Source organism: Vicugna pacos, chromosome 9, assembly GCF_048564905.1.
Source record: "Vicugna pacos chromosome 9, VicPac4, whole genome shotgun sequence".
Taxonomy (NCBI): domain Eukaryota; kingdom Metazoa; phylum Chordata; class Mammalia; order Artiodactyla; family Camelidae; genus Vicugna; species Vicugna pacos.
The window spans coordinates 8,638,561-8,664,039 of NC_132995.1; the positions used below are offsets into that span (position 1 = coordinate 8,638,561).

Consider the following 25,479-nt stretch of genomic DNA (forward strand, 5'->3'; position numbering starts at 1 on the left):
CATTCCAGGTGTGGAACCCTTTTGTGCCAAGTCTCAGTGCCAGGGAGAATGCTGTCACTTTTGAGGAACTGAGGAGAGCCCCTTCTGGTTGGAGCATAGCAATTGAGGCAAGAAATGAAAACAGATGAGGCTGGGCAGGTAGATGGTGAGCTGGTGAAGGGCCCCAAGTTGATCCAGGAAACCTCTCTCCCCAGCTGGTGACCAGTCTTGGACACAGATAACTCAGCTGGGCTGGGCCTTTCTCAGACTTGGACTTGTTTTCACACTGGTGCCGCTGAGCTCAGAACAGCTGTCTCCCCCTCCACCGTCTTGCCCCCTCATCTCCCCGCTCTCTCCTCAGGTGCGTTCCCAAGCTTTGCTGTTCATCAAGCGCATGTACGAGAAGGAACAGCTGCGAGAGTATGTGGAGAAATTTGCCCTTAACTACCTACAGCTCTTGGTCCACCCCAATCCACCATCTGTGCTGTTTGGAGCCGACAAGGACACAGGTCTGGTGCGGGTTCTTCAGAGGCATGCTGAGCACCTGCTGTGTCCTGGCCTCTGGGCTGGGCCCTGGGGATAGAGCTGGATCTGAGCTGAGCCCTGCCCAGCCTGCGAGGGAAGACAGCCAGACAGTAATAACTGGAATGAGCAGGCCTCAGGTGGTGAAACCAGGGGTCTGCAGGAGCCCAGAGAGGGTGCCTGATCCCGCCTGAGGGGTCAGGGAGAACATCCTGGAGGAGGGGACAGCTGGGCTGAAAGCCAAGGACAGAGCTAGCCAGTGATGGGACTCCAGGATGAGCCAGGGAGGATCATCACAGGCCCGTTCCCTCAGCAAAGCTCCGGGTCCTCCAAAACTACGGATGGGGAGATGCGGGCTCCAAGAGAATAGACCATTAAATTGGAAGATTCAGGCTGTGGCAGGAAGCACAGGAGCCCCAGTGCAGCCTGAGTGCTGGGAAGGCTTCCCAGAAGAGGCACTGGCAGTGTGATACCCAGAGGATGAAGAGGTACAGGAGGACCAGTGGTGTTCTAGGCAACAGAGCTGCACATGCAAAGGCTCTGAAGTGGGGATTTGTGGGACTGTCAGAAGTAGGGTGTGACCAGAGCACAGAGCCCCAGCGGCAGATCTGCCCTGAACAGGGCCTTGCAGGTAGAGCTAGGTGAGGACGAGCTGGGGGTCTATCCTGAGGGCACAGAAGCCCTCGGGTTGTGGGAGCACTGAGCAGGGGAGAGAGACAGGGTTGGAACTACACTTAGATCTCTGGCTGCCCTGTGGATTATCAGAGGAGACAAGATGCGAGTTTAGTGCAGAGGCTTCTAAAAGGTGAGCAATCCTGGTTCCACCCATTTTCCTGATGATTACCTTACTGCCCTAGAACAGTTTGCTTCCCAGGCCCAGCTCCCTTCTGTGTCTGCCCCACAAGAAGGGCCACTGTGGGTGGGAGGGGAGTGGAGGGGTGTGGGCCAGCCTGATCTTCACCTCCTGCCCTTTTAGAGGTGGCAGCGCCCTGGACTGAGGAGACAGTGAAGCAGTGTTTGTACCTCTACCTGGCCCTCCTGCCTCAGAACCACAAGCTGATCCACGAGCTGGCAGCCGTGTACACTGAAGCCATCGCTGACATCAAGAGGACAGTGCTGAGGGTCATCGAACAGCCGGTGAGGCCCGTGAGCCCACCAGTCCCTGCCTACCCACAGGCAGGGCTGAATCCCCAACTCCAGCCCTTCCCCTGGTATCTCCTCTGTGTGTGCTAAGTACCAACGGTTGTCACCCCAGGCTGAGCAACTCTAGCTTGTGGGTAGTCCCCTATCTGTTCATGAGAAGACAGCCAGGTAGCCCTGCAGTTTAGAGCCTAGAGTTGGACAGATCTGGGTTCACATTCCACCTGTCACTTTCTCACTGCGTGAACTTGCATCCTTCAGTAAAAATGAGGACAATAATTCAGTCCCCTAAGCTTGTTGGAGGGATTCTGTGAATTTGTGCTTGTAAACCTCTGTGTCATTGTTATCATTTATGAGCTGTCTTTCTCCTGCCTTGCTGACAGGAATCTTTAGTTGCCTAAGTCCCCCCTGATCCTCTCTGAAGCCACAGGGTCACCCATGAGAGAAGCAACTCACTTACAAACTGGCCCCTGAAATTCAGAATGTCTGCCCTTCCAATTTGCAGCTGGATTTGAAACTGTTTTTTTTTTTATATCTAATCCTGACATTTTTTATCACTGAAAAATTTAAACATAAACAAAAGGAGAAAGTGTGCTATGTTAATTCCCACGTACCTGCCACCCACACATATTCAGTGGTGTTCTCACCAGTGACATGGGGATGATAGGCTCATTGCGAGGAGGAAGCAGATTCTTCTCCCCACTTTCCGGATGAGCCCACCGGACTGTGAGCTCCTCAAGGGGTAAGGCTGTCCCTTCCACTCTTGACTATAAAGTTGTATTGGGCAGAAGAAGGCATGAACCCTTGAAACCTGACCCTCCACTCCCTGTGTTTAGCACTCGTGGCAGGTGCGGGGAAGGCTGTAGAAGCAGCAGCAGCTCAAGCCCTGATCTGAGCAAGCAGCCGAGCTGGGGCCCTAGCTGTCACAGAGCGGGTGGGCAGGTGCCTAAAGAAGCCAGAAAAGTCTTCACTGAGGAACTGAAGGACAGGTCGGGCTTTAAAGGTCAGGTTGGGTCAGAGACAACAGAGGAAAGGCAGAACCTGCCAAATAGGGCAGCGCTGGTGAAGGCTCGGGAGCTGCGGTGAGTCTGTGTCCCAGTGAGATTGGGTGGAAGAAGCCAAGATGCTTCTCACCCCTCCTCCCCTTCCCCAGATATCTCCTGCTTCTCTGAACTCTGTCACCAGTTCTTTTTCCCCCATTTTATTGAGATGTAATGACATATAACATTATATTAGTTTAAGGTATAGAACATGATGATTTGATCTGTGTGTATATATTGTGAAGCGATCATTATAATAAGTTTAATTAACATCCATGTCACATAGTTAATGATTTTCTTCTAATGAGATCTTTTAAGATCTATTCTATCACTAGTTCTAACACCAGAATCCTAGCATCCCCCCAGCCACCCTGCCCCCAACACCTAGGCCTCCCCAAGCTCTCAGCCTGGGCCCCTCATCCTCCCCACATCGCTCAGCCCTTTCCCCGGACTTCCCTGTCATCTCTCTCTGCCTCTAGATCCGAGGAATGGGCATGAACTCGCCAGAGCTGCTCTTGCTGGTGGAAAACTGTCCCAAGGGGGCAGAGACACTGGTCACACGATGTCTGCACAGCCTCACGGACAAAGGTGCCCCCTGGGACCCAACCTTTCATCCTTTTCCTCCACCACCTAGGTCTTCCCTAGTTCTCCTTCCCAGAACCTGGGGATCAGCTGCTGGGTCCCCAGATGTTGGGCCTCTCGTGAGTCTCTCCCCATCCTTGGGCTTCAGTTTCTCCATCTGGAACAGTATTGCTAAATGCATTTGAGAAACTAAAGGCCAAGGATTTCTGCTCTGAAATGGAGTTGTCCCTCCACTCCCCTCTCACACACCCACCACTGTTTCTCCTCCCTCTTGGTGCTCACCCCCACCCCACTGCCCCCAACACCTGTGCCTCCTGCTTATTTTTCTATCTGCAGTCCCACCCTCCCCAGAGCTGGTGAAGCGGGTCAGGGATCTCTACCACAAGCGACTGCCAGACGTCCGCTTCCTCATCCCTGTGCTCAATGGGCTGGAAAAGGTATGGAGCTGGATGCCTGGATGCCCCCACTGACGAGGACACGGCAGGGCAGGGACAGGGAGGAGGTAGGCACCCAGGTGCCCATGTCAGATGCTATGAGCACATTCTGGGGCTTGTCTGCGTCAATCTCAATCTGCCTGGTCCTCCTCTGACCTCAAGCAAGCCACACCCCTCTCTGAGCCTCAGTTTCTTCATCTGTCAAGTGAGTGTCACAGTGATCCAACCTCTAGCCCTACAAGAGTGCCCTGAGGCCTAAATGAAATCACAGAGGCAGCACTGTTCCCAACGTAGGAAGTACCTCACCTTGAGCATGTACTTCCCCTGCCCAGGTCTTGTTCCTAACAGGCTATGGGACCTTGGGTGAGCCTCCATCTCCTCCACTTGCAGGAGGAGTCATCAAGCTGGCCCAGGGGACATGTGATGTGAAGGGAGTTCAGATTGGGGGTGATGAGGCTGGGGCTCAATCAGGCCCAGTGAGTTAGGGAAGTTCAGCCTTGAGGGACCAGGAGTGAGAGGAGGAAAATATTGGAGGGGCTTGGTGAGGCTGGAGCTTGCCCCTCACCTCCCCAGGGGGAGCAGTGGGGAGGTTTGTCTGAAGGGGGTGGGGGGGCGTGTCTGACCTACCTCCCCTGTTCTTGTAGAAAGAAGTGATCCAGGCCCTGCCAAAGCTCATCAAACTCAACCCCATAGTGGTGAAAGAGGTCTTCAACCGCCTGCTGGGCACCCAGCATGGTAGGTGATGCACTGTCCTCCCCACCAGGGGCCAGCTCAGCCCTGGTCCTGTTTCCCTCCCCTGGGCTCCCTGTGCCCCAGTTCCCCTAGGAGACCCCACCTCAGGTGGCCAGGCAGGAGGAAGGGGTCCCAGAGGTGAGATGCAGAATGCTGGTGGGGGAGACTGTGTGGTGCTGCTACCTTGAGAGTGGGAATGGGGGCTCATGCTCTCTGGGCCACCATCCAGCCTTGGCGACATCTGAACATCTGTCCCAGAGCTCCCAAGCCACCCTCCTGTGATACATAGATGATGGTTTCATCCACAGCAGGGGCAGAATTGTGGAACTGAGGTCTGACTCTATAAGTGTCTTTCCTTCTAGGACCTAACTACTCTCCAGTCTCCCTAAGGCATGGGCTCCACTCCTGCCCTTCCTCAGCTCTTGCCTGAACCCCTCAAGCTGTGGCTGAGGGGCCTTTTGTTTAATCTGGTCAAAAAGAAAGAAAATTTTAATTTGGAAGATTACCAAGTGGCAAAGGGTCGATTCCTCATCCCTGACCCCAGTGGTTGGAGCTCGGGAGGGTGGAAGCTGTTTCACACATAACCTGGTGATTTAAAACACACACACACGAGTGTCTGCGACCCGCAAAATAGCACCAGAAGAGTGCGATCTCTCCCCAGCCTCCTCCACTGTAGCATTCAGTCTGAGTACTGTTTGCAAGTCTGTTGCCTGGTCCCAGCCTGTCCTGTCCAGCAAGTTCCTCTGAGCATCTGTGCTGTACTGGGGACTCGTGTTGAGCTCCTCCTAGCCCTCCTTGTGGGTGCACAGCCGGGGGAGGGGTTGGGGGGTGTGCAGAGAGCAGCTGAATCACAATCAGATGTTGCCCTAACAAGGGTAGGAACCCAGTGCTGGGGAGGAGGAAAGCAAGATGAAGGCCTCTGGTTGTGAAGGATTGCTTTCCAGCTGCTGCCTCATTCAGGCCCCTCCTTTTGTGTTCTCAGTCTCTTCTGCTCCTCTAGCCCTAACCCCAGAGGGCACCTTGTCTTCATTCACTGCTCCCCCAATCTGGGGGACTTGGACCTACCTCTTCATTTAGGCCTCCAAACTGTCTCCCCCCTCTGCCCCCACTCCCACCTGCTGCAGGTGAAGGGAACTCGGCCTTGTCCCCCCTGAACCCTGGAGAGCTTCTGATCGCGTTACACAACATTGACTCGGCAAAGTGTGACATGAAGTCCATCATCAAAGGTGAGGCGCTCCCCCCATCCCCCTTAAGTAGCCTGGCCGCTGCGGACCTGGGGAAGAACCTCAGTCACCCACATGCCCCTGCTGGAATCTGCCAAGTCGGAGATTGTGCCACCTGCCGCCCCATCTCAGTGCTCCGGACGCCCACCTCGTTCCTTTCCCTCCCTCCTTCCTGTCCTTCCTCCTCCATCCCTCCTTCCATCTAAGGAACTGATGCATCTATTGTGCACTAGCACAGAGTAGTCCTCCAGAAAGGTGGGGAGCCCCTCCCTTCCCAGCCTCGGCCTGAGGAACGAAGGAAGCAGAGTCCTCAGCCAAGCAGGGCAGAGGCACAGCCAGCAGAGCAGACGGAGTGCGCTAGGGCGGCTTGGACCAGGAGTCTAGCCTGGGCTCCAGCTGAGACAGAAGAGCAGGCCTCCCGCGGGGTACTCGGTGACAAAGTGGCCAGCTCACCACAATTAGCAGTTTCTTAATAGCTGCTGTCACTGTTTACCTGGCACTTTGAGCCAGGCTTTCCTAAGTGCCTTACAGGCCTGCCTGCCGATCCGCACCATTCTTTACCTGGTAAGTATGCTTGCTTCCATTTTGTAGACGAAATGGAGGTTCCAGAGAGGTTAAGTAACTTGCTCAGGGCCACACAGAAGCTAAGTGATGTAGTGGGGGAAAAAATGAATCTGAAGTTGGGTGAACCTGAGTTGAAATCCCAGCTCTGCTGGTTCCTGCCGCATATGGCGTCGTCGAACCCAGGGCTGCCTCCGGTGGGAAGATCTCTCCCCCTTAGTGCTCCCCTCCACTTCCTCCCTACAGGAGGTTTTTAGTCCAGAAGCCATGCTTTCCCACGGAGGTGGAGGCCCTACTTTCCCTGCTCTTCTCAGAAGACATCTGTCCCTTGCTCGCTCCTCTCTCGAAGAGCAGGGAGGCCTTTTCCCTCCTTGCCACTTAGTCTCATGTCTGGCCTGAAGTAGCTTCTTCAGTGACTTATTTCTTAGTATTCCTCTTCTTCTGAACAAATTCTCTCAGAAACTTTTAGGTCAGGAGAGAAGCTTAGGAAAATTTAAAACCCGCACTACAACTGAAAAGGAACTAAGGCCTCTAGTGGAAGCAATAAAGTGAAAAGGGTCTCAAAGCTGAGACTCCAGGAGTGGTCTTTTTACACGCCTTGGCCCCTTAGATGATCTCAGGAAAGTTATGAGCCTGTTCTCAGGGATGATACACTCACATGGGTTTGTGTACAGTTTGAGGGGATTCAAATTATGCTAGCATGGCCTGGTTCTGGCACTGCTGAGCTGAACCTGGCTGGATCTGGTGGTTAAGGGGAGGGGGCCTGGTCAGGAGATGAGGTCAGTCTATAACCATGTAGGCCCTGCCCACCCTCACCACCCCACTGTAGCCCATTCATGGACTCAGGTTTAGTCCCTGATCTTACACACAGGAACCAAGGCCCAGGGAGGAAAAGGGCCTTAACCATAGGCAGCCAGTGGCCAGGCCCCTGGAGATGTCAGCAAGGCCTGGCCTTTAGAACCCCACCTGTTTTCTTCCTGCAAACCCAGGCCCACGTGGAGCCTCTGTACTGCTGAGCTCCCAGCTGCCCTTCGTCTGGTCTCCCTACCAGCTCTTCATCCCAAACACACAATCCAGTCAGTTCCCAGAGCACGCTGCTCTGCTCAGGCACCAGCAGTTTTCCCAATTGCACTGCTAACCCTACTCGACCCTAAAAGCTCCAGATCCAAAGTGCAGTCCTATTTTGTGCACCATTGGAATCCCCAGTATCTGACAGTATAAGCAGTCATTTCTGGCATTTAGTCCCCCCTTAAACCATCCTTTCTCTGGTGAATTTTTCTGTAACTAGACCTGTCCAGTGGTCTGGTCCAGCAATTTAGAAAACTCACTGAGCACCTCTGCTCAGCCCTGTGCTGGGTGGTGCTGAGGACACAGCAGGGATGGAGAAAGCCCTGGCCCTGCCCTCCTGGGGCTCACAGGCCATCCCCAGAGTAACAGTCCAGAGTGAACAGGGCTGTGGGACATTAGGGAGTGCCCCCTAGAGGAGGGGACACCTGAGCTGAGACCACAGAAGAATGAGTAGTGGTGAGGTAGCAGGAGAGATGATACAGAGAAGGAAAGAACATTTGTAGGGGCCGAGAAATGTGCTAGCATGGCCTGGTTCTGGAACTGCAGAGCTGACCCTGGCTGGATGTGATGTGGGGAGGGGGGCCTCGTCAAGAGATGAGGTCAGGCTATAACCGTGTAGGCCCTGCCCACGTGGAATCTCTCTCAGGCCAGTTCAGATTTGGACTTGCTCTCTAGAGGGCCCATGGGAGGTACAGGGTCAGGTTGAGCTTTTGAAAGTCCCTTCCGGCTGATGTATGGTGGGTGGGAGGCCCTGAAGGAGGCTGGGGCAGAGCTGAGCGGGAGGAGAGGGAAGAGGGTTGAGTTTGGAGACTTTTGGGCAAAGCAGGCAGGAGCCAGTGACTACCTAGAAGGGAGGAGGAGGGACATCCTCGGTTTCTGGTGGGTCCTCTTGCACTTTTCTCACCTTCTACACTCCTGCCTAGATACCTGCCCTACCCCACCTCCAGCCTCCTCCCTGCCTGTCTACCTGTAATGCCTTCATCCTCCCTCTTTTCCTGATAGGAGCGCCCCCACCCCCCATTCCTTATAGGCACACACCTCTGTTCTCCATTAGCCTCTCAAGGATTGGGGGCCTCTCTTCTGGCTCAATAAAGACTTCCTGGTTGACAGACTCACATGGCAAGTGGTGTTTGGGGAAGAAGGGGTTCAGAGGCAGTTCCTGGGTTCTCCCCATTAGCACAATGGATTGGAGCACCACCAATCCCACAGATTTCAGGGTACCACAACCCACTCTTGAGGGAACAGACCCCCAAGACCTGCCCTGGTCTTCCTGCCTTTGTGGGTGCTTGTGCTGTGCCAGACCTCCTTGGGCCCTTCCTGGCACTGGGTGCTGAGCTGGGGAGTTCACCATATGCCCAGGCTTCCTCCTGCTGCCCCTCCCTCATTGCTCTGTGGACTGCGTCCCCTACATAACCCCAGGCCTCATGACACCCTCTCACCAGCTCAAGCCCTTATACACTGGGTCAAGAATGGGCAATCTCTTGACCAGCCAGCTGGTGGAGGACTCTCCTGTCCCCTATGGGATTGCTTATGGACGTCAGAGTTTCCTTCCCTCTCCACTAGGAGTGGAGGTGCCACCCTGGTCAAGCCAGAATGCATCCCCAGGGGTTGGCAACATGTCTTTCCCACCTTATCCTTTCTGGGGGTTGTCCCCAAAGAGAGAGGTCCAGGGTCTTCCCACTCTGCCCAGTGGGGCTTCCAGGAGCTGGACATGTCTTTTCCCTTGGACTGAGTTCCCAGGCTTTCCAAAGACCAGGCCACAGTGCCCCCTCAGAAAGAGACCTGCTGGCTGGGGGTAATCTGTCTTGCCTAGAGCTTTAGGAAGTCAGGGCTGGGTCTCTCATACTGGCAGATGAAGGGGCTGAAGCTCTCTAAGGGTGGTGGGGCTCCCACCTCCCAAGGGGCAGCTGGGCAAAGAGGACAGGCCCACTTTCCGCCTCCTCGCAGCCACCAACCTGTGCTTTGCGGAGCGGAACGTGTACACATCGGAGGTGCTGGCCGTGGTGATGCAGCAGCTGATGGAGCAGAGTCCCCTGCCCATGCTGCTCATGAGGACCGTCATCCAGTCCCTGACCATGTACCCCCGCCTGGGGGGCTTCGTCATGAACATCCTGTCCCGCCTCATCATGAAGCAGGTAACCCACCCTGACCACCCCAGTCTCCCAAGCAGTGGACCGCAGCAGGACACACTTCAGACAGACTTGAGGCAAAACGCCAGGCTTTTCCAACAGGCATGGCCTCCCTGATGGAGCCACCATGCAGAGAGCAAGCTCTACCAGGACGGCCAGCTCCTTTGCCCTTCCCTCTGCTGAGAGTACTGTCCTCCGGGGGTCACTAAGTCAGGACAGCTACAGGGTGGTAGTGTGATGAGTGAGGGCTGTTGGGTGGTAGGAGCAAGTAGTAGACTTCATGGAGTACACATCCCAGGAGAGGCATGGCCGCCCCTTGCCCCACCCCCCACCACACCATTATGCACCCAGCCAGGATGCATACTAGATCTGAAAGATGGTCCCACTTTTCAAGAGAAGCTGGAGACGGTTTTAGAAATAACCAGGATGAAACAAAAAACATAACTCATCCACAAGCCTTCAGGCTGGATTCAACCCACAGGTTGCCAGCAACATCTGGCTTAGAGGTTAAGTGTGGATTCAGACATACCTGGGTTCAGATGTCAGCTCTGCCGCTTGGACCCTGGACAATTCCCTGCACCTCCCTGGGCCTCCTGTGTTTAGCAGGGCTAATGTCGCCCTCTTGAGGCTGCTGTGAGAATGAAATGAGGCTGTGCCATCTTGGCAAGGTCTTTCTCCCAGCTTCTGGGTTGGCTGGCTGCCTGCAGGCCCCCTCACGATTGCTCCCTCCCTGCCTGGTTCAGGTGTGGAAGTATCCCAAGGTGTGGGAGGGCTTCATCAAATGCTGTCAGCGCACCAAGCCCCAGAGCTTCCAGGTCATCCTGCAGCTCCCACCCCAGCAGCTGGGTGCCGTCTTTGACAAGTGCCCAGAGCTCCGGGAGCCCCTGCTGGCCCACGTCCGCTCCTTCACTCCCCACCAGGTACCCCAGGGTGTGGGGTGGGTGGCCCCATGGATTCAGCCCTTGGGGACTGGATGGAGGTGGGCAGAGGGGAGCCCTACACTGCCAGGAAGGTCTGGGGCTCTGGAGGGCCAGGGACACCAAGGGTCTGGGAGGGGGCGTCCCTGGGTCATAGCTCTCCATGGCACTGCCATCCTGCTCTTCCCCTAGCAAGCACACATCCCCAACTCCATCATGACCATCCTGGAGGCCAGCGGCAAGCAGGAGCCAGAGACTAAGGAAACACCTGCCGGGCCCCTGGAAGAGGTGAGGGCTTGCAGCCCCCTTCCCAAGCCAGAGAGGCCCCACCCCCTCCTCTGGACCCACTCTAGGAATGTCTGTGGACGTTCCTTCTAAAGGGAATGGGGGTGGGGAGACAGCTGCCTCTTACTCCCTGCCCACTCTACCATCTGCCTTCGGATGGTTACTGTCTTTCTTTCCCACCATCCTCAAGGGAGCAGCTTGGGTTCTAGGTCCCACCCATCTCTGAGCTTGTGTGTGTCCCTGCCTACCCCTAGGATGACTTAGAGCCCCTGGCTCTGGCACCACCCCCGGCCCCCCGGCCCCCTCAAGACCTGATCGGCCTGCGGCTGGCCCAGGAGAAGGCCTTAAAGCGGCAGCTGGAGGAGGAACAGAAGCTGAAGCCTGGGGGTGTGGGAGCCCCCTCCACGTCCTCCTCGTTGTCCTCTTCCTCAGCCCGGCCAGGCCCTCCTCAGCCCGAGGAAGCCATTGATTTCCGGGAGGAGGGGCCTGAGTGTGAGACCCCGGCCATTTTTATCAGCATGGATGATGACTCGGGGCTGACGGATGCTGCACTGCTGGACTCTAGTCTTGAGGGACCCCTACCTAAGGTAGGGGTGACAACAGAGCAACAGAAGACGAGAAAAATCAGGGATCTGGGGTTGCGTGTGCTCAAGGTGGGGGAGGAGGGAAGGTATGGCCGAAAGAAATATTGGAGGTGGGACCACGCTGTCTTTGACAGACTCCCCGTTCTCCTGTCAACAGGAAGTGGCAGCGGGCGGATTGATTTCAAAGGAGGAGCGGAGCCCCCAGACCCTCACCCCTGCCGGAGAAGACACCCTAAAGACCCCCAGCCCCACCGCGGAGGAAGCCGGGGAACCTGAGACCAAGGGGAACAGCTGACGGGGCTTGGTGGGGAAGGGGAGTGGGACTGGGAGCTCAGGGAGGGCGGGGCAGGGCTTTGCCTTCAAAATAAACAAAAACAAAAACCGCTAGTCTAGGGCATGGGTGCAGTCTCTCGTCTGTGCCTCCGTGTCAGCTGTGGGGCTTTGCGGTAGCCAGTAGGTGCACCCGGGAGCCCCCTGGAAGACTGAAAGCCACTCGAGCGTCGGGCCGCGCCTGCGCGGAAACCAGCTCCTTGGCCCCGGCATCCCCGCGCGCCCTCCCCTGGTAACGGCCCGCCCCTTCCCTCCTTAGAAACCAGCGCGGATAGATGCGAAACGGGCGACTGGTCTGGCCTGCCTATCTGCAAGCCTTCCTCCTAGAAGTCTGTGATCCTTTCTGAACTATGGGGGACCCACTGCCCAGCCCTGACTCCCCTTCTCAGCCGACCTCCAGCCGTAGGAATTCCCAGCTCTCTGAGCGGCGGCGCAGTCAGGAACAGCCTCGACCCCAGCCCACGGTTCCCTACGAGGTGCAGCAAACGCCCCTTGACGCCCAGATCCCGCGCAGCAGTCAGGAGGTCGTGTCGAGCCAGACCAACCTCCGGGGCTGGTCCCAAAGGGCCAGCCTGACCCAAAATGAGAACTTGATGTTCCAGGCTGAAGAAGCCCAGCTGAGTGGCATAGGGTACTCTTCCCTGAATACGGGCTTTTCCTCAGAGATACAGCCCCAACCTTACCTGAGCGAAGGCAGGTTCCAGGTCACCCACGATGCCAGCCTCATGCTGCAGCAGCTACAGCAAGGTGAAGGCAACCTATTCCAGCAGCTGGAGGCTGCCTACCAGGAGCCCGGGGCCAACCTCTTGGGCCAGTTCACCATGTACCAGAGAGACCTGCAGTTCGGCCAGAGCGCTGAGCATGGGCCCTACTTGAGGGATGATCCTGCCCTCCAGTTCTCGCCCTCCGAGCTAGGCTTCATGCCTTTCAGCATGGAGATGCCGGAGCCAGAACCTCGGGAGCTGGCTGTGCAGAACGCCAAGGCCTACCTCCTGCAGACCAGCGTCAACTGCGACCTCAGCCTGTGAGAGGGGAGCCCAGGAGTGGGGAGGGGCGGGACCCAGGCAGGGGAGACCCCAGCCAAGGCCGTACCTCAGGTCTGGGGTCTCCTCAGTCAGACAGGGGATTACTCCTCATTGATAACCAGTGGCTACTCGGGGGGCATCTAACTCAGACTAGGAGTCAAGTCAGGGGGCAAACAACAACAGCTAGCGTTTACTTGCCAGATGTGCCAGCACTTCACATATGCACATCTGGTTCCCATAGCTGCGATGAGAATAGGATCACCTGTTCCTATTCTACAGGGGAGGAAACTGAGACACAGAGAAATTGGTCTCATATTCAAATTAACACAGCTAGGATGTGTCAGCCAGGATTTCAGCACAAGTGACTTGGCTTCTGAGGCCCTGTTATCCACAAGTTTCCTGCCTGGGGAAGGCACTTGCCAGGGCCACTCAGCTGCAGTCATAACACACCTTTCAGCCCCCCATCACATCCTCAAGAAGCTGACACTCTAATGGATAATAAGTATAATAGATGATAAAGTGATGATAAGAGCTAAGGTGAGCTAAGGCAGAGTAAGGGAGGGATAGGGAGCACGTGTTAAATAGTGTGAGGTCAGGGAAGGCCTCTCTGAGGAAGTGACATTTGATCAGGAACCTGAAGGAGGTGAGAGAGAGCACCCTGAAGGTAACTGGAGGAAGAGGGCTCTAGATATAGCACACAGTGAGCTTAGAGGCTTAGAAGCTTGCTGTGTTTGAGGAACAGGAAGGAGGCTGGTATGACTGGAACCAAGGGAGGAAGGAGAGTGAGGGAAGATGAGGTTGGAGAAGTAAGAGGTCTTGCTAAAGCATAAAGCTGACCCCTATCCCTCCTATGCTCAGAGCTTGCCATGGTTCACCAGTGCCCTCAGGATAAGGTTCATGCTCCTCATAACAGCTTCAAGGCCCTATATAATTCAGTCCCTTCTTGCTTTCCAAACTTCATCTCTAGTCAGCTCCTCCTTCAGATCCTAGAATGTAGTCAGAATTAACCTCCAGCTCTTCCCCTATAAAACCCAGCCTTCTGGAACTTCAAGGTCCCTCATTGAAAAGCCCTGTACTCTCACTTCTGATCCTTCCCAATTCAATGTTGGCTCCCCAACCCCACCACACCCAAGACTGCTGCCAAAGGGTTTGCACACTGGAGAGGGTTAGACATACACACTTTGAAATCAAGCATACCTGGCTTTAAATCCTGGCCGTGCTACCCTGTCTGACCTCATGAGCTCAACTTTTCTAGGCCTCAATTTCCTCAGCTGGAGAGTGGGGATCATAATTGTTCCTCAGATGTATGATGGTGGTGAGAAATCAACATGCTCTCAAGTGCTCAGCATACCTGACTCAGGTCAATGGAAGCCACTACAATACTGTTATCACTCTGGCCTCTTTTCCTCCCACAACCCATATCCCTCCCTCTACTCCAGCCACAGTAACCTCCTCAGTGCTCCTCCAACATGCCAGGCACACCCTCAGCTCAAGGCCTCGCACTCCATTCTCAAATACATCATCTGCAAACCATGGCAGTTTTGCTTCTTTCTTCCTAATCCTTTAACCTTTTCTTTCTTTTTCATGTCAGATTGCATTGGCTGGGAACTTCAGTGAAATATTATAACTCAGTGGTGAAAGAAGGCATCTTCATTCCCAGTCTCATAGGGGAAATATTCCATCTTCTCACCATTATGTTTGGTGTGTGCTGCAGGTTACTTGTGGCTACCCTTTATTGAGATTATGAAAAGTTACCTTCTATTCCTAGTTTGCTAGGTTTTTAAAAAGCATGAAAGGGTATTGAATGTTATCAATTTCTCTGCACCTGTTGAAGTGATCTTACATACCTCATCTACCATGTTAATGTGATGAATTAAATTTTTTTTCCTATTTTTCTAATATCAGTCCAGTCTCAGCATTCCTGCTGTTAGCCCAATTTAATCATGGTGTGTTGTCCTTTTGAGAATACTGGATGCCATTTGCTAATATTTTGTTTAGGATTTCAGCATCTACATTTCTAAATGAGATTGGCATAGAATGTCCCTTTCTCCTAGTTTCCTTGAGTTTTGGTATCAAGATTATGTTAGACTCATAGCTTGTCTCAGGGCCTATGCTTCTGCTGTTCCCTCTGACTGAAACACTCTTCCCTCCAATATTTGCGTGGTTTGCCCCCTCATTGAATGAAAGCGTTCAAATCTCAGCTTAAAAGTCACCTCAGTGAAGCTGTCCAAGGCCTCCCTATTTAAAACTGCAAACCATCTCCTATCTCTAGCATTCCCAGTCCCCATTCCCTGCTTTATTTGTCTTCAAATAAATTACCACCCCCAGCACACTATATATTTTGCACATTTGGTTAATATCTGTCTCTCACCAAAATGTCAGCTCCACTAGGGCAAGGACCTTTTCTCTCCCCTACTGTGTCCCCAGCACCAGGCAAAGGGCCAGACACACAGCAGCGAGCTCAGTAAGCTGAGTGAGTGATCCCCCCACCTCCCACTCCCCTCTGCGGGAGGCAGGTATGAGCACCTGGTGAACCTGCTGACCAAGATCCTGAACCAGCGGCCAGAGAACCCCTTGTTCCTCCTGGAGTCACTAAACCGCACCACGCAATGGGAGTGGTTCCACCCCAAGTTGGACACACTTCGGGACGACCCAGAGATGCAGCCCATCTATGAGATGGCTGAGAGGCAGAAGGCGCTGTTTGGCGGGAGCGGCGGCGGCGAGGGCGAACAGGAGATGGAGGAGGAGGTGGTGAGTGAATCAGTGGGGAGGGGTACGCAGCGGGGAGAGCAGTGACCCAGGCTCAGGCAGCCAGTGCTAATGCCTGGAGGTGAGGGACTGCACAGCATCACCCTGAAACATGTGATTTCAATTTTGTGGAGGAGGGGGCCCGGGACCAGGTCACAGAGAGCTTTGAACGCCAGGCTAAGGGGCTTGGGCTTTCTTCTGAGGCCACTGGAGTGCCATGGGAGGGCTTGATGCAGAGAAAAAGTTGGTCAGTTCTGCTTTGTAGAAAGCGAACTCCAGCGCCACAGGGAAATGGAGCCTGGTTTCTCCTACCACGTCTTACTCCTCCCTTCTGCAAAAAAACTGCTTCACAGATGTTTTCTGTGAAACCCACTACCTCCTGGCGTCTCTCAACACTGAATTTGCTGCCTACCCCCCAACTCACTTTCCCCTTTTGCAAGCTGAGACCAGACTCATTAACATTCCACTATGAATATTTCATTCCACGATTCTGTTTCCAGCACTGGATGACGGCTTAAAATTTGGGTGAAGTGTTCTTTCACTCGTTCAAGAAACATTTGTTGAGAACTCTCTGTTTATGATCATTCTGATACCTCCTAGGCCCCCTGCTAAGGGTTTTAGGAGCGGGGTCTGTTTCATCCCTGAAACAACCTTGTAAGGCAAGTGCCATTTATTATTTCTATTTGTGACAGAAGGACTTAGAGGGGTCGAAGCTAGAGAAGAGACAGGACTAGGAAGGCAGGACTATGTCCTCCAAAGCCTGGTCTAAAACCTCTGCCATCTCTGCGGATGCTGTTGGTCTGGGCTCGTATCTTATGTTTCTGAAATTCTAGGATTCTGACGACAGTGGGGTGGGATAGTGAGAGAAACCGGAACGACAGTTTGACCAAGGAATGAGCACTTGAGTGAGCAGAGTGCAGGTGGGAATCCAAGTCCCATTAAAACAAAGAACAGTTTTACCTGAGAATACAGTTTTAAATTTCAGATCAGCAATTTCTCCTCGAAAGTTCCCACCCCCTTAGAACTGCACCCTTCCTCTGCGACACCTCCAGGTCGCAAGCACCTCCACCTAACGTTAAGCCCCTGACAGCCCCGCCTCCTTAGAACGCTTTGCCTCTAGAGGCTCCACCCCCTTAGAACCCCTCAACTGTTGACGCCCCGCCCCCTTGAAATTCAATCCTAAGGGAGACACCGCCCTCTTCAAATACTTTGGCCCTGGAGGCCCCACCCCCTTAGAACTTGGAGGTGGAGTTTTTAATATGTGGTCTGTAGAAGGGCAAAATTGTGGGCGTTTGTGGCCTATGCTTGTTTCTAGGAAGATTCAAATCCGTGATTCAGCGTTTTGTATTTACTTTTCTGTCTTAATGGAGGAAGGGCTCTCATTTCTCTCATTTTCTATTTCTTCCAAATGGAAAGAATGTCTACTTCTTCCATGATCCCCAACAACATTTGTAGAAAAACTCATTCTTTCCCCTCTTTGAAAATGTCACCTCTACCATTTATTTACCCCTGTACTGACTCAGGTTCATTTCTGGGGTCTCTATTTTGTGCCTTGCTCTGTAGATGGCTTTCTGCATTAGGACTCTTGTGTTTGCTGTGTACAACCTCTGCATAGCAGGTTTGGCTGTTTGGCAGTATAAGGTTCCCCATCACTGCACATCTGTTTTGGAAAGTTCCTGACTATTCTCACATTTACAGTTTTGGGGGGGTAATTGTTTTATTTATTAATTATTATTACTTTTTTTGTGTGTGGAGGTACTGGGGATTGAACCCAGGATCTCGTGCATGTTAAGCATGTGCTCTACCACTGAGCTGTACCACCCCCACATTTACAGTTTTAAACTAACTTTAGTGTTACTGTGTCATGTTCCAAAAACTAACACCTTACTGTTCTTGTTTGAAACACTTTAAGACAGGAAGTAGATGTCAAAGAAATGAAGACAAGTAGCTTAGACAAGACAGAAGTCTTTCTCACACCTAATAGGTGCAAGCAGTCCAGGGCTGACAAGGTGGATCCCTAGTGAAGGGGCACTGAAGGCTGTCTTCTTCCCACACTCCCCACCCTCTCACTACCCCCCACCCACCCAAATCAAGAAAGCAGTTTTCAGCATCACTGAAGCTTGGGTATAAATCCCATCTTTGGCCAAGACAGTCAGAGTCAGTAAGGCTCACTTTTGGCTGCAAGTGCTTGATTAAAATGGCCCAAGCAGTTCAGCAAAACACATCATTACTTCAGCTTTGCCAAGAGTGGGTAGAGTTGGGGCAGGATCTTTGTGAGATCATGAAGAATCCTGGCTCTTTCGTCTCCTCTGTTCTGCCTTCATCACGTTGATTTTTGGTCTTTGATTTTGTCACTTTATGCTTGTAAAATGGCTACTAAAGCCTCAGATATCATATCCCCACACCAGCACCCCCAAAATGGAGGGGGGAGCTCTTCCCTATGTGTCCCCCCCTTTTTTTTAAATCAAGGATGCCGAAGTTTCCCTGGAGCCGCTCAGAAAACCTCTGCTTGTATCTTATTGGCCAGATTGGGTCATGTGACCACTCCTGGCTGCAAGGAAAGTGACTGTGGAACTTCTCCAGCCTGGGGAAGGCAACCAGTGGAGAAGGGGGTTGAGGATAGTGCCAGCTCAGTGGGCTGCCAATGACTGATTGCACTGAACCTAAGGGCAGGAATAAATGTAGCTGATCCCCAGGCCAACCTGGCATTCAGGTGCCCATATTTCACCTCTGCTTCTCTCTCCTCCCCTACCTCCTCCACCACACAGTATACAGCCACCCCGCAGCTGCTGAATTATTTTCTTTCTAAATTCCTTCCAGTTGCCACCGGGAAATCTTTTCTCCCAGATCACAGATAGGATCTTCCTGGAAGCTGGCAGAAAGAAAGGGGAAGGAAGATTCTGGCTGCCATTCACAGAGGAGTTATAGAGTGGAGGCTAAGAATATGGCCTCTGGAGCTAGACCAGCCTTGGTTCAAACCCAGCCATACCAAAGAAGTAATTGCGAGGCAGGGTGATGACGGCTGTACTCTCTCTTCACCTAGTTCCAAATTGCAGAGGGAGAGAAGCAGAGTCTGATCTGCCATTTTGGGACAGTTGTCCCCACCTGCTCCAATCAACAGTGGCTGGAAGGGTAGGGTGATGTCATTTAAACATGGCTGGTCAGGCCATGCCATTGCCAAGTCAATGGAGGGACGTTCCCAGAAAGAGGGTGATGTCCATCGACTATGAGCCAGGCACACACCCCAGAGAGGGTTTCCTATGATCTGTCTCTTATCTTCCTTCCTGGCAGCCAGGGGAAGTCTTGGGATTAAATTTTGACTCTGCCCCCTCGGTTGCTGGTGGCAACACGAGGCAAACAAGCTTTGGCATTGTGTTTAAGGTTGAGAGAAACTGCCAGGATCACTTGTAAAAATTACGATTCTCCTCCTGTATCGTATTTGTCAGGGTGGATCCTGTCGAGCTGAGATCACAAACAGCCCAGCCATATCAGTGGCTTAATGCCACACAGTTTATTTCTCGCTCACACCACTGGCCCATCCAGGCTTAGCAAGAGGGCTTGGCTCATCAGTCACTTGAGATGGAGGATGACAGAGGTGCCACTGTGACCCAGGCTCCCCCAGCTGCAGAGCAGGAGAAAGAGGGCATAGCAACCCCCACACGGGTTCTTCCAGCTTCTGCCTTCAAGTGGTCAGAGCAAGTGACATGAAAGTGGTGGGGGTGGGGTGCAAAGCATACCTTCCGGTGGGGAGGGGCTTCAAACTCTTGTGAACCCCAAAACAGTCCAGGAGGCCTAGGAAAAAGATGCAGTAATTGTTCCCGTTAACACTGTGTTCACAAAGGGAGCTTTAAAAAGAAAATAAGAATACCATACATAGGAAAAACCTCAGTGCGCTTGCCACCAAACCTCTTACATCAGCTGGTACAATTTAAACGTCATTGTTCCTTTACACACTTACCCCTACATCTCACTGGCCAGAACTGGGTTACAGAGCAGTTGAACTCTCTGGACTCTAGAACTGAGTCAGGCTGCAGAGCAGGGCTTCAGCCTTCCTCCCCCGTGCCCTCCACCCCGCCCTCTGCAGGCTGAGACAGCGGTGCCCAACATCATGGAGAAGGCTTTCTACTTCGAACAGGCCGGTGTGGGCCTGGGCTCAGACGAGAGTTTCCGCATCTTCATGGCCCTGAAGCAGCTAGTGGAGCAGCAGCCCATCCTTACCTGCCGCTTCTGGGGCAAGATCCTGGGGCTCAGTCGCAGCTACCTGGTGGCTGAGGTGGAATTCCGGGAGGGGGAGGAGGAGGGGGAGGAGGAGGAAGTGGAGGAGATGATGGAGGGCGGCGACATCATGGAGACGCACAGCGAGGAGGAGGGCGAGGAGGAGGAGAAGATCCCCGACGTCATCCCCAAGCCCACGTGGAAGCCGCCACCTGCCATCCCCAAGGAAGAGAGCCGCTCCGGCGCCAACAAGTACCTGTATTTCGTGTGCAATGAGCCGGGCCGGCCGTGGGCGCGATTGCCCCACGTCACGCCTATCCAGATCGTGCAGGCCCGCAAGATCAAGAAGTTCTTCACGGGCTACCTGGATGCCCCGGTCATCAGCTACCCACCCTTCCCAGGCAATGAGGCCAACTACCTGCGCGCCCAGATCGCCCGCATCTCGGCCGCCACACAAATCAGCCCCCTCGGCTTCTACCAGTTTGGCGAGGAGGAGGGCGACGAGGAAGAGGAAGGTGGTGCTGGGCGAGACTCCTATGAGGAGAACCCGGACTTTGATGGAATCCCGGTTCTCGAGCTGGTGGACTCCATGGTCAACTGGGTGCACCACACGCAGCACATCCTGCCACAGGTGAGCACCGAACTCCAGCCTCCCCACCTGTTGTAGAACCAGGTGTGACCCCCAAATAATGATATTAAACACCTGCTCACTGCTAGGCATCCATTCCATCATTCATTCAACAGATACTGGTTGACAATTCCCTGTTAGAAATCTTTGGGGCCAGGTGCATCCTGGAATTCTGAATTTTTCAGATCTTAAAAAGGTGACACAGTGCATATGCCATATGTTATGCAGCACCTCAAGCAGGGGTAGGGGCTACAGCCCGGGTTCAAAGGCATCATTATTCCTGCAGCAAAACTGACTAGCCTCTCATCAGTTGGGCCAGGGTTGTTGCCAAATGACTTATGGAAAAATTTGGTTTTCAAAGCTTTTCAGATTTAGAAATTGTGCGTGAGAGATTGCAGACCTGCATTTATCGAGTGGCTAGTGTGTCTGAACTTTACATACATTTATTTATTTATTCCAGGAAGCACCTGCTGTGGAATTTTTATTCATTCATTCATTCACTCAGTAAACATTGATTGACTTCACAATGTTGTACTGAAACCAAATAACTCCTTTTGAGATTGGTACAACAATCATTCCCATTTCACAGTTGCTGAAACTGAAGTCTGCTATATGCTGTGCCCTTAGGCTCATTCATTCATTCAACAGACATTTATTGGCTCTTCAGGACCTCAGGCAACCCAACAACAATGTGATGACAGAGGCATCCATGACACACCCATTTCACAGATGAGCAAACAGGGGATCATATGGGCTCCACCAGGGCAGCAATGTGGGGAGTCTCTTTTCTCAAGGATATCTCCCCAGCACCTAGAGTAATGCCTGTGTATAGTAGGTGCTCCTCAAATATACAACTAATGACTGACTGAATGAGTGAATGGATGCACAAATGGAGGCCAAGAGCCAGCCAGAGACAGAAATCCCCATCTCACTGTAACAGCCCATCCTCCCCCTACCTCCACCTGTACTTCTACTCGCATCTGGGTCCCTGAGAACAGAACCAGTTCACAGTGTCCTGCCTGGCCCTTTACCTCCTCCCAGGGTGCAGGCCAGGCTCTGCCCTCCCCAGGGGTGCCACCTGACCTCCTCCCCATTTCCAGGGCCGCTGCACTTGGGTGAACCCATTGCAGAAGACAGAGGAGGAGGAGGAGCTGGGGGAGGAGGAAGAGAAGGCAGATGAGGGAATGGAGGAGGTGGAGCAGGAGGTCGGGCCCCCGCTGCTGACGCCACTCTCAGAAGATGCAGGTAACTGTCCTCACCTCACACACCGCCAGCTCTGGTGGAGGCTGGCAGAAAGGGAGGGGCAGCAAGACTGTGGCAAGGCGGGGAGAGGAGCACCTCTCTGAGCCTCAGTTATAGTCTCATCTATAAAATGGGCATCCCGTGGGGCTACAGGATGCGCCGATCTTATAAACTGTGTCTGGCAGGTGGCAGTGGCCCAGATGGTGAGATATGGTCTTTTGAGTCCCATATGGGCTTGAGGAGAGAGAGAGAGATGGCTAGGGAGGCCTCCTCAGGGGAAGCAGGACTTGAGCTGGGTTTTAGAAGGCTAGACAGGAATTTCCTGAGACTGGGACCTCAGGCACCTGGAGGAAGGAAGAGGGAGAGGCTGAGAGTGGGCGAGTGCATGGAATCTGGATGTGGACCCAGATTTCCACAAGCCCAGAGCCTATGCTCTGCCCTGTGACCCCTGGTTCAAACCTATGGCCAACCTAGAAGGAGAATCCCAGTAGCTCCCCTGTCAGGGGGCCTCAGGGTTCACTGTCACCCTGCAAAGGAGGTAAGTGTCTCCACCTTGCCTAGCCTCTGACCTCCCTGGTGCTCTCTGCTCCCCGACAGAAATCATGCACATGTCACCCTGGACCGCCCGCCTGTCCTGCAGCCTCAGCCCACAGTACTCCGTGGCCGTCGTGCGCTCCAACCTCTGGCCAGGGGCCTGTGCCTACGCCAGTGGCAAGTAGGTCTTCTCCTAGTTCCTCCCAGCAGAGGGCACCCCCACAACTTCATCAGAGACAGAATGGGTGGAGCAACTCACCTGGGTGGGCAGAGATTGGGACGACTCCCTTGGCGAAGCCCCCAGGGCCTGAACTCCTCACTCAGCTCCCAGGGGTTCCATTAGGGCTAAAACGAGAAATCCCAGACCAAGAGCGTGTGAGCCCCTTGAGGGGGATGGTAGAGCTCAGTGGTAAGAGCTCATGCTTAGCATGCTCCAGGTCCTGGGTTCAATCCCCAGCACCTCCATTAAATAAACCTAATTACCTTCCCCCTTTCCCCCCAAAAAAACTATTTTAAAAAAAGTGTGTGAGACCCTTGGATGAAAGAATGGAGGATCAAAAAGGGGAAGGAACTGACTCAGGGACACACAGCATGTGCAGGATTCAAACTTGGCTATATGATCCCCAGGCCCAGGCTTTCCTGCTATATGAGTCATGGAGCCAGACAGGACTGAGATGCCCTCTTTCGGATGGTCCTAACAGGGCAGAGTCTTATCTCTGGGGAAGCTGACTTCTTCCCCTGGACATTTCTTCCAATTTGAAGAGTTTTCTGCGGGCAGAAATCTTCCCCACCAGGATCCTCCACCAGTTGTTCTCAAAAGATTGGCAGGCCAAAGTCACGCCCACATCCTCCCACCCTCAGCTCCAAACTCCGGACAAGACCCTCAGCCTCCCACCAGGCACCTCCCAGCCTGTCTGCCCAGCCACCGGAGAGCGCAGCCTGCTGCTGTGGGGCATGCACTTACCAGCTCTGTCCGCCAGATGGCATGACGGCTGTTCATAGCTTTTCCTTTCCGCTTTCAAAGATGAATTTGCACTGTGTTCCCTACTACAATTCACAGCCAGGGTGGGATTTCACATCATCTTGATAATTTAACCATATTCTTGGCAATTGTTTTTTTAACCTCCAGAAGCATGGAGAGGCATGCTTGCTTTTGCCAACGCCCTTCTTCTGGCCACAGTCAGATCTTAAGGGGATCGAGGAAGGATTCCTGGGAAAAACAGCCTTGATCTGAAATCTTTGGGGAAAGAAAGAAGTAACTGGGGTTTTACTGTCTGGCACAGGGAACTATCTTCAATAGCTTGTAATAACCTATAATGAAAGAGAATATGAAAAAGACTATATATATATAACTGAATCACTATGCTGTGCACCTGAAACTAACACAACATTGAAAATCAACTATACTTCAATTTAAAAATAAACAAAATAGAAAAAAATAAATAAATGGGGAGAAGTAATTAGGTAGAAGGACATTCTAGACCAGAACTTCCCAAACTGTGAGTGAGTAGGACTCACCGGGGGGTCTGGTTAAAGCACAAATTCCAGTCGCGTTGGTCTGGGTTGGAGCCCAAGATTCTGCCTTCCTAGCAAGTGCAACCTCCCAGGAACCAGGGCAGACAGAGGTTCGGGGGCTTCCAAGGAAACAGTGTGTTTGAAGGCTCCAAGGAAGGCGTGGAGGGAAACGATTCTCTAGGGAGCAGCAAGGCTGGGAAAATAAGGTCAGATCCAAACTACTCCCCATGGCGGGCTCTCCATCCTTCTCTCTCTCTCTCTACTTGGCTCTGCCACTCTCCCTGTCTCTCAGTCCCCTCCCTTTCCTCCCATTTACGCCTCTTTCCTTCTCCCCTTAAAATTCCGGGGAGAGGTCAATTGGTGGGGCTAGGACCCAACCAATTCTGTCCTTTTCTCCTCCCTCTAGAATGTAGGCACCACGGCAGGAATTCTTGTCTAATCTGTTCACTGCTAGGTCCTCACTTCTAGACCAGTGCTGGCCAATGTAAATAAAATACGAGCCACATATGTCATTTAAAATTTTCTAGTAGCCACATTCAAGAAATAAAAATAAACAGGCAAAATTCATTTAATAATATATTTTATTTAAACCCAACTATCCTAAATATTCTCAGGAAAGCAATAATGTAAAAATTATTAACAAGCTAATTTACTTTTCTTTTTCATGAGTCTTCGGAATCTGGGGTGAAGTTTATTTTACACTTATAGCACATCTCAATTTGGGTGCTAAATTTTCATCAGAAATGCTTGACCTGTATTCAGATTTTACAACATTTACATTTGAAAAAGTAGATTCATGTATTCAGGTTGTCCATGTATACAGACATATTTAGATGTTTTCCAATAAGTGAAGTATCAGTTTTATTGTTTAAATTAATTAAAATTAAATAAAATCCATTCCATCCAACACATTCTTTTCAAGAGCACATGGAGTATATCCAGGACAGCCCGAATGCTCAGCCATAAAATGAGTCTCAATCAATTTATAAGGATTGCTCATACAAAATATCTTCTCTGACCAAACTGGAATGAAATTAGAAACCAATAATAACAAGGAAATTTGGGAAATTCCCAGGTATGTAAAAATTGAACAACATACTCCTAACTAATCAATGGGTCAAAGAAGAAATCACAAGTGAAATTTGAAAACTGAATAAAATCAGAAGTTGAGTTCTCCAATCTCGCTAGCCAGATTTCAAGAGCTCTACAGCTCCATGTGCTGTCAGTGCAGCTCTAGATGTGACCTTGCCCTTAGCAGATGCTCGGCAGATATTGAAAAAACAAATGAACAGAGAAACCTGGTGGACACATTTCACTCTACCACCCCCAACTTTGCAGTCATGCTATGCCCATGCTGGGTCCCACCTTTAATAAAAGTCTAGGCTGGGGTCTTTAGGGGAGGATTTTCCAGCATCTCTCTGCCCCTCCAGGAAGTTTGAGAACATCTACATCGGCTGGGGCCACAAGTACAGTCCTGAGAACTTCAACCCACCCCTGCCAGCCCCTATTCAGCAAGAGTACCCCAGCGGCCCAGAGATCATGGAGATGAGTGACCCTACAGTGGAGGAGGAGCAGGCCCTCAAGGCTGCCCAGGAGCAGGTGTTGGCAGCCTCGGAGGAAGAGGAGGAGGATGAGGATGAAGATGAGGACGAGGACCAGGATGACTGAAGCTCCATAGCCCCCTTCCTCAAGCAGGTAGATAGCAGGTTTTCCCTTAAACATAGTTTTGTTTTTTCACTGTTGGTTTGTTTTCTGCCCCTAGAGGACAGGGGTAGAAGAGGAAGACAGCTGCTCTGAATAAAATTTCCCCAGGGCATTCCAGCAGGATCACTCATTTCTTCACTTCATTTGTTGACATGGCTTCTAAATCAGGACTGCGGCACTTGGCTGGGAACACAGATGTTGCCCAGCATAGTCTCTTCCATCTGTTCATTTTTCATTCATCTGGCCAGCAAACAACTATTGAAGTGCCTCCTGTCTGCCCAGCCCTGTGCTGGGGACACAGAGGTGACCAAGTGGCCCCAGATGTGCTTTCCTGGGGCTCAT

The 25,479-nt window shown here is 52.5% G+C and overlaps 2 protein-coding genes across 4 annotated transcripts in view; both read left to right on the forward strand.

Moving 5' to 3' along the window:
- SYMPK (symplekin scaffold protein) overlaps window positions 1–11,583 on the forward strand; it is a 33,874-nt gene extending 22,291 nt beyond the window's left edge. For all 3 annotated transcript variants that reach the window (XM_006208541.4, XM_072966822.1, XM_072966823.1), the window contains 11 exons: window positions 341–488; window positions 1,478–1,638; window positions 3,161–3,269; window positions 3,600–3,700; window positions 4,342–4,432; window positions 5,554–5,655; window positions 9,229–9,416; window positions 10,154–10,330; window positions 10,520–10,615; window positions 10,867–11,199; window positions 11,354–11,583. In XM_006208541.4, the coding sequence (XP_006208603.3) occupies window positions 341–488; window positions 1,478–1,638; window positions 3,161–3,269; window positions 3,600–3,700; window positions 4,342–4,432; window positions 5,554–5,655; window positions 9,229–9,416; window positions 10,154–10,330; window positions 10,520–10,615; window positions 10,867–11,199; window positions 11,354–11,491 (1,644 nt within the window). In that variant the 3' untranslated portion in view covers window positions 11,492–11,583. The remainder of the gene's footprint in view (window positions 1–340; window positions 489–1,477; window positions 1,639–3,160; window positions 3,270–3,599; window positions 3,701–4,341; window positions 4,433–5,553; window positions 5,656–9,228; window positions 9,417–10,153; window positions 10,331–10,519; window positions 10,616–10,866; window positions 11,200–11,353) is intronic.
- Window positions 11,584–11,748: 165 nt separating this feature from the next.
- RSPH6A (radial spoke head 6 homolog A) lies at window positions 11,749–25,249 on the forward strand. The gene is made up of 6 exons (XM_006208697.3): window positions 11,749–12,550; window positions 15,068–15,302; window positions 19,384–20,145; window positions 21,243–21,387; window positions 21,982–22,099; window positions 24,864–25,249. Exons 1-6 carry the CDS (start codon window positions 11,877–11,879, stop codon window positions 25,099–25,101), a joined length of 2,172 nt encoding a protein of 723 aa, XP_006208759.1. The 5' UTR covers window positions 11,749–11,876; the 3' UTR covers window positions 25,102–25,249.
- The last annotated feature ends 230 nt before the right edge of the window (window positions 25,250–25,479 follow it).

Coding starts and splice junctions, on each gene's coding strand:
- RSPH6A (XM_006208697.3), top strand. CDS start 11,877: ATGGGGGACCCACTGCCCAGCCCTGACTCCCCTTCTCAGCCGACCTCC. Junction 12,551..15,067: donor GTCAACTGCGACCTCAGCCT/GTGAGAGGGGAG, acceptor TGCGGGAGGCAG/GTATGAGCACCTGGTGAACC. Junction 22,100..24,863: donor TGTGCCTACGCCAGTGGCAA/GTAGGTCTTCTC, acceptor CTGCCCCTCCAG/GAAGTTTGAGAACATCTACA.